Below are 7,102 nucleotides of genomic sequence, written 5' to 3' on the forward strand. Positions count from 1 at the left end.
ATATTTAAAATAGAGAGAAAGAAGTCTAGGAGCCACACTATTTTAAAAAATTTCCCCTAGAATAAAAACTTCTCTCCCACAACGAAACCACCCCTTAATATCTTAACTTTTATAAAACCATCCAAGAAAGCCATGTCAATATTTGTGTGCCTTTTTTCCCCATTAGTCCATTTCATTATATCTTATCATTATATCTTATGGTTATTTTGAAATTAAATGTTTGAGCTTTATCGTGGTCGTCAATCCAGTATGATCATAACACCAAGAGTGGGTTTGGTTGTGTGAAAGAGAAAAGAATAAAAAGAATTAAGAAATATTTGAATTAAAGTAAAAAAAAAAAAAAAAAAGGTGTAAGTGTTGACATATTTATTGTGCATGGACATAGGCGAGGGCAACCATGTTAGAAAAGATGCGAAAGGAAATGAAAAATAAGGAGAAAGAAATTAGAAGACTAACATTTTGCTTAGCAATATATATAAATATACGAATATGAATATTTACTAGTTGTAAAACCGTCAACCTGGTCAAGCGGCGTCAGCTACTTAATAATAATAACCATCAGAATAATCAGAGTTATAATCATCATCATCATCATCTTCCAACTCTTCCTCGTGATCATCTAACCAAATATTGTCCTCGGCCCAAAGAGGGCAAGCACATGTTGCTTTTTTGTCCTTCCACTCGGCTCCACAATTATAGCAAAATTCGTAACCACATCTGTGATCACAAGGAAAGCAGGGAAGTGATATAAAATGAAAACATGGAGTAGAAGTGAAAGTAATAATGGGCCAACATATCATTGCTTCCCATTGAAGATACTGCTGTGATTCAACACTGATGGCTTACTTCTCCATTCATGGAAATCTGAAAAATTGCTTAAATGAATAGTGTATTACAAACTAAAAATATTAGTTTGGGCCATCGCTACTTCAATGAATATGAGAATTATTTTCCTTGTGTAATTTACCAAACATGGCAAGGATCACAATACACAAATAATTTCAAAACAAGATTTTTCTGAACATTGTCACGTTGAATGTTAACAGATATCTGTTGCCTTAACGGTAATGGTGTTTGTTCATGAAGTTCAAGATTATGATTTAAGGCTTCATATGCATGTTTAAAAAGCACAAGGAACATCTAATTGTATAAACTACATAGGGGTAAAACTTACAAGTCACTATGTAATTAAGGAAAAAGATAATTGAGCATAATTAAAACTTACATATGGTTTTTATTGATTTAGAAAGAAAAAAAAACATGTATTAAGTGTTGAGAAATATTGATTTAAGGAAAACTTCAGAAAAAACTTTTATTGATTTAGAAAAAACATGTGATTAAGTGTTGAGAAATATTGTGGAAAACTTTAGAAAAGAAAGTTATTCATGCAACTATACCTAGGCTATAAAAGCCATGTATGACAAGATAATTACTACTGCAAGAACTCTTCGAGACTAAGAACTTTCCTATAAGAATAAATTTACATCAAGGTTTAGCTTTGAGTTTTTACTTATTTAATATGGTCTTTAATGTGCTTACCATACAAAAGATTACCCATAAATGCATATTTTTTGCAGATAATATAGTTTAGATAGAGGAATCAAAGAAAAAGGTTATCTGTAAACTTGAGCCTTAGAGATAGGCATTGGAATCAAAGAGTTTTTGCTTAAGTGGGAGTAAGACAATACACACACACAAGTGCTTTCACCATTTGCCACAATCCATCTACCATATTCATATGGCAGATTTTTAATTGGTTGCTATAATCTGTCATTCATCATCTTCCACCATTTGCCACAATCAATCTACCATATTCATATGGCAGATTTTTAATTGGTTGTTATAATCTGTCATCCATCATCAATAACACTGGACACGGGATACAAGATAGGTAGTTAAAATGGAGAAAGACATCGGAAATTATTTGTGATTGTCAAGTAACCATCATGTTCAAAGGAACATTTTATTGTACTTCTACACAACCACTTTATGATAATGATTAATGAATGTTGGGCTTTAAAAGGTCAACAACAAAAAAAGTGATAGTAGCAGAAATAAGTTCAGATGAATGTGTAGACTGCTGCTACCACTCCTCTATAATATAATTTGCTGCTAGGTTAATTGTTAACAGTTATACCTACAGGGAATTATGTATGCTCACTCTATTGCTAGGGAAAAAGAAAGAAAAAAAGATTTTAGAAGAAGGATTATTATAACCGGTTAAAACTAAGAAAATATTATTACAGTACCTGCAAGTCATGTGATAGCAACCTTCAGCAAGTTCAATCATATGGTTACACTTCAGACACTGTCGCCATAGGCTCCTTGATGCAAGAAACTTCAGCTTCAAATCTTCTGCAGGAGGATTAGGATTCATCCTTTTGTAAGTATTACATGTCATACCACTATGCCAAGGGACCTTGCAATTAAAACAGAAAAGACCATGACATTTTAGGCATTTCTTGACTCCAGATTGTTCAGATTGATCGATGATATTTCTCGAGTACTCTAAAACCTCAGTTTTTGACATTAATGCAGAGCATCTAGGATAAGGGCAATAAATTTTTTCAGCAACAGGAATTGAAGCTTCCAATTTTCGTTGCTGCATGGTCTCAGTTAACTTTTGAGTCAAGAACTTCTGGCAGCTGTTGACTAGAAGCTCATACTTGCACCCCTCGTGAGGGCACTTTGGCACCATTCCATGAAGTAACTTCACCTCCACATGCTGTTTCATGCACGAGAAGCAATAGCGGTGTTGACAGCCATCAACTGAAAAAATCTGACTGGCATCAGTTTCCTCCAAACATATGACACAAGTTTCATTCAAACTCCTCCTACTCCCAGATTCCGCAGGCCTCGTGGACTGAGACTCAATGGCATCTCTTGCAAGCTTAAATGCAAACTTGACATTATGTCTGGCCACAAGCCTTGGATTGCAGTATGAAAACTTCCTTTGAAGCAGATCCACTTGATCAACCAACATAGCAATCTTCCACTGTTTTGCAGGCCATTTTCCACTCACCTTACCAGCAAAACAAGATATCAAAAACCTCCACAAAAAATGTATAACATCATCATATCCTCATGTTAGAAAATTAAAATAAAATGAAATAAATAAATAAATAAAAAATGCAAAGTCTTGAATTAAATAACAAAATAACAGTAACAAAATAACTTTAATTGATATAACATGAATCAACAATGTATTATATCATACAATAAGCACAAACAAAAAATAAATTAGGGGGAGAAATAATTAACGTGGGTTGAAGCATGCAAATTTTATTCTCAGAGAAAAAATGTCCACACTACACTCGTAGGAAAATCTGACTACGCTCCTCTCCCAAGATAAGACCACCCGTTTCCGATCGTGTGCAGCCAAAGAAAATAAGTTTTTATAAATAAGGAAAAGACAAAATCTTAAAAAAATATAAGAAATTTAATTTTACATAACTGAACCTATTCTAGTTTATTTTATAAAAATAGAATTAATATAAATAATATATTTTTATATATCTTAAATTATAAAACAAATATTTCCTGACACCTCACTCATTCCCACCATCATTAACCCATGCAACATACAAAATACAATTCAAGCCACATCATGTTCCAAACACACATAATCTCTAACCTATCAACAACCACAGCTAAGCTAAAAGAGGACTGTTAACGGGGACTCACAAATTGGAAAAGGGGATAATAATCGCAGCAATAAACGACGCGCTTCAAGTCCAAAGCAATGGCGGCATTGAAAGCCTCAATTAAAGCCTTAATCTCTGCAGCGACCTTGCTAGTGTCATTCCCAACGAGCGACTTAGAAACCTCGAATATCAGATTATCGCTTAGGTCGCAAATCGCAACCCCGATCCCAGACAACACGACATTCTGCCCCCTCACGTTTTCCTCGCTCACCAAACCCTTGAAGTAAACCCTAACAACGCCCTCCTCTCTACTCCCCAACGAAGAGGACGAGCCCTCTCCGAACGGTTTCTCGAAGTTGTCGCCCCACTGCTCCCAGTCCTTCTCGGGAATCGCGGAAATCTCCCTCGCCACCTTCTCGTCGTGGATCCGACGGCAGAGTTCCTCCCTCATTTTTTGCGTCTCCGCCTCGCTGTGTTCTCGGTCCTTCATCTCACGATCCAGACGAGCCAGCTCCTGGCGCTGCAGCGTCGTCGCGTTGACATCGTCGTCGTCGACGACGACGACGGGTTGTTCGATAGCTGCGGCGGAGGAAGAGGAGGGCTGGGAGGCGAGGGAGGCCGCGAGGGCTTCCTGTAACTGGAGGCGGAAGGCGAAGTCGAGGTTCGATTCCATGGCTTCGGCGGCGGCGAGCTGGCGGTGTTGGTCCGATAGGAGAGAGTGCAAGTCCATGGGGAGTGTGTGAGGCTTAAATAACTTTCCCCAAGACATTTGTATTTGGGCTCGCGCATGATACAAAATAAAGCAAATAAAAAACAAAATAAGTAACTAGCAAGTGCTTGGTCCCAGCCCTACTATTCTTGATCCGTTAATAATTTCTTAAGTTTGAATCTTTTGTGATTCAAATCATGAAAAAAAAAAAAAATATATATATATATATATATATAATCGAGATATTAATAAAATTCATCATATTTGATATGCATAACATGATAAAAAAATCAGAATAAACAAATATACATGTTATCGATAATTAGTTATCTCCCTTTATTAAATACATATTCTTTAATGAGTATTCATTTATATTAAACTAAATTATAATTTTAATTCTCTAATAATTTTAAAAATGTGATTTTTATCTTGTTAGTTCTAAATCAAAATATTTAGTTCATTTCTAAATTAATATGTAAATTTATTTTTATACATAAACAATACAATTTTTATATTAATTATAATAAGTAATAAATTTAAATTTTGTAGATTATTTAAAATTTACATAATATATTATTTTAAAATAATATATATTAGATTATGTAATTTAAAAAAAATTATAATAAAATAAAAACAAATTTTTATATATAAACTTTATTAATTTATATTAAAATATATAATAAAAATAAAAATTAAATACATTTAAATACTAAATATTTTATTTCGATTTAATTTTTTGATGATTAAAAAATAATAATAAAAATAAATACATGTAAAATAGAATTTATAAAATTAACTGAATAAAATAAGTATCTTAATGATTTGTTATTTTGTCCTTAATTAAGAGATCATGAATTGAGTTCCTATTAATACAATTTTTACACTGAAATCAACATTTAACTTTGGATGATCAACTCATGAAATAATCAAAGTTGCTTATTCTGAAATTTAGGAAAATTAAATGTTTTGGTTTATAAATAAGAAACCAAAATTATGAATTTAAAATTATAGGAGGATCAAAATTATAATTTTTTCTTTATATTATTATTAAGTTATTTTAGGAGATATTATTAATAAGTTAATGAATACATTTATTTGCATGAGAGATCATTTAAGCATGGTTTAGTTTCTTTAAGCAATGTTTTGAATTCGAACTTTTAAATCAATAAGAAAACTCAAATCGAATGAGACATCTATTATAAGTGGTCAAATTTTTCAACAAAAATTAATTAGTGAATATTTCATAATAGCATGGTTAAAAACTTCAAAACAAGTCTTAAACATATCATTTATTTAATACCATTAATGTAGTATTTGTAAATAAAAATATTTAAGTTTATTATTTTTATATTATATTATATTAATTATTTAATTTTTAAATAAAATTATTCAATAGAGTAATATCATTAAAAACTATATTTATCAAAATATAAATATTGATTGAATTTAACAAATATATGACTTTTCAATATATATTATATATAGAATATAAATTAATAGTAAAATTATATTATTAAATTAAAAGTAAGTGAAATAAAATTTAATGTCTAAACATGTATAAATTAAAATATTCATTATTTTTATTATCATCTAAAATCTGGTTTATGAAACATATTTTTATATATAAATTATTTTATCAACATCATTGGTTTTAGTAGAATTGGGTTCAATTTTTTTTAAAACAACGTCTTAAGTTTGAGTTGTTTGAAAGAAGAAAAAAAATATGATTAAAAGGGAAATTTAATTAAAAAAAATCAATCAAATTTTTCGAAAAAAAAAGTGGGTCATGTAAGATAGACTTTTTGTTTTTTTCAACATTAGTAAATTGTACTTAAAAATATTAAGTCATTGACTCGAGTGTAACTAGGCTAAATTTTTTTAAGTGAACTTGGGTTTGAATATTTTAATTATGCTCGGCGATTTTAAATATAGCATATATATATTTTTTAATATCAATAATTTAATACCTAAACATATATAAATTTTAAATATTCATTATTTATTGTCATGGTTTAAAAAAATTGTAAAAATTATTTTTAAATTTTATATATATTAAATATAATATGCTTATTATATTCAATAATATTTACTAATTATAGTAACAACTAGTACACTTTTTTGACAGAATAATTAATACACTTATTAAATATAATATTTATCAAATAAGCAAATGTATTAGGTTTATAATACCTAATCATTTTTCTCTCTTTATTTTAATTTGTGTGTTGCATGGATTTATTTAAATTATAATTTTTTTTTATTTTTTTATATGTATATAATTAAAACTATTAATTTTTAAAATATTTAATAGCCTAATAAATATTGTTAAAGTCATATATTATTATTATTACTATTTTATTATTATTTATATTATTATTATATAAATTGATTTCATATTTAGTTGTTACCTGTAAGAAATGCAAAAAATATATATATATATTAATCTAATGTTTAGGATTTATTCATGAATATAATTTTTCTTCCGAAAGAAAACATAAAAATAAGTGTATATTGTATTAAATTATTTTATTATCATAATTAATATTAGTGAAATAAAAAGCATTTATTTATAAATTTATAAAAATACAATTAATAGATACATTTTAAAAAACTTATAACAAAACAGATTGATTCAGTTTTATACTCTACATTCTTGATCTTAATTGAATTGAATTCAAATTTAAAGCATTAATTCTATCAAAATTCATGATCAAATAATATTATGTTGTGTATTTATACACAATGTAAT

The 7,102-nt window shown here is 29.1% G+C and overlaps 1 protein-coding gene across 3 annotated transcripts; it reads right to left on the reverse strand.

Annotated features, from left to right (window-relative positions):
* Positions 1–422: 422 nt before the first annotated feature.
* LOC114378642 lies at positions 423–4,419 on the reverse strand. 3 transcript variants are annotated; one of them, XM_028337287.1, is made up of 3 exons: positions 3,685–4,419; positions 2,250–3,022; positions 423–717 (listed from the first exon to the last, which is right to left on the reverse strand). In XM_028337287.1, exons 1-3 carry the CDS (start codon positions 4,411–4,413, stop codon positions 543–545), a joined length of 1,677 nt encoding a protein of 558 aa, XP_028193088.1. In that variant the 5' UTR covers positions 4,414–4,419; the 3' UTR covers positions 423–542. The 3 variants fall into 3 exon arrangements, with proteins under 3 accessions (XP_028193088.1, XP_028193090.1, XP_028193089.1); XM_028337289.1 differs by lacking the exon at positions 423–717 and adding an exon at positions 724–864; XM_028337288.1 differs by lacking the exon at positions 423–717 and adding an exon at positions 881–1,869.
* Between the last annotated feature and the right edge of the window lie 2,683 nt (positions 4,420–7,102).

The sequence above is a fragment of the Glycine soja genome, chromosome 12 (assembly GCF_004193775.1).
Source record: "Glycine soja cultivar W05 chromosome 12, ASM419377v2, whole genome shotgun sequence".
Lineage (NCBI taxonomy): Eukaryota > Viridiplantae > Streptophyta > Magnoliopsida > Fabales > Fabaceae > Glycine > Glycine soja.

What these genes read in the sequence shown, in the direction of transcription:
- LOC114378642 (XM_028337287.1), bottom strand. Translation starts at nt 4,413, where the DNA reads ATGTCTTGGGGAAAGTTATTTAAGCCTCACACACTCCCCATGGACTTG. An exon ending in ATTATCCCCTTTTCCAATTT is followed by an intron (nt 3,023 to 3,684) that starts GTGAGTCCCCGT and finishes TTTGCTGGTAAG; the next exon opens with GTGAGTGGAAAATGGCCTGC. An exon ending in TGCTATCACATGACTTGCAG is followed by an intron (nt 718 to 2,249) that starts GTACTGTAATAA and finishes TTGTGATCACAG; the next exon opens with ATGTGGTTACGAATTTTGCT.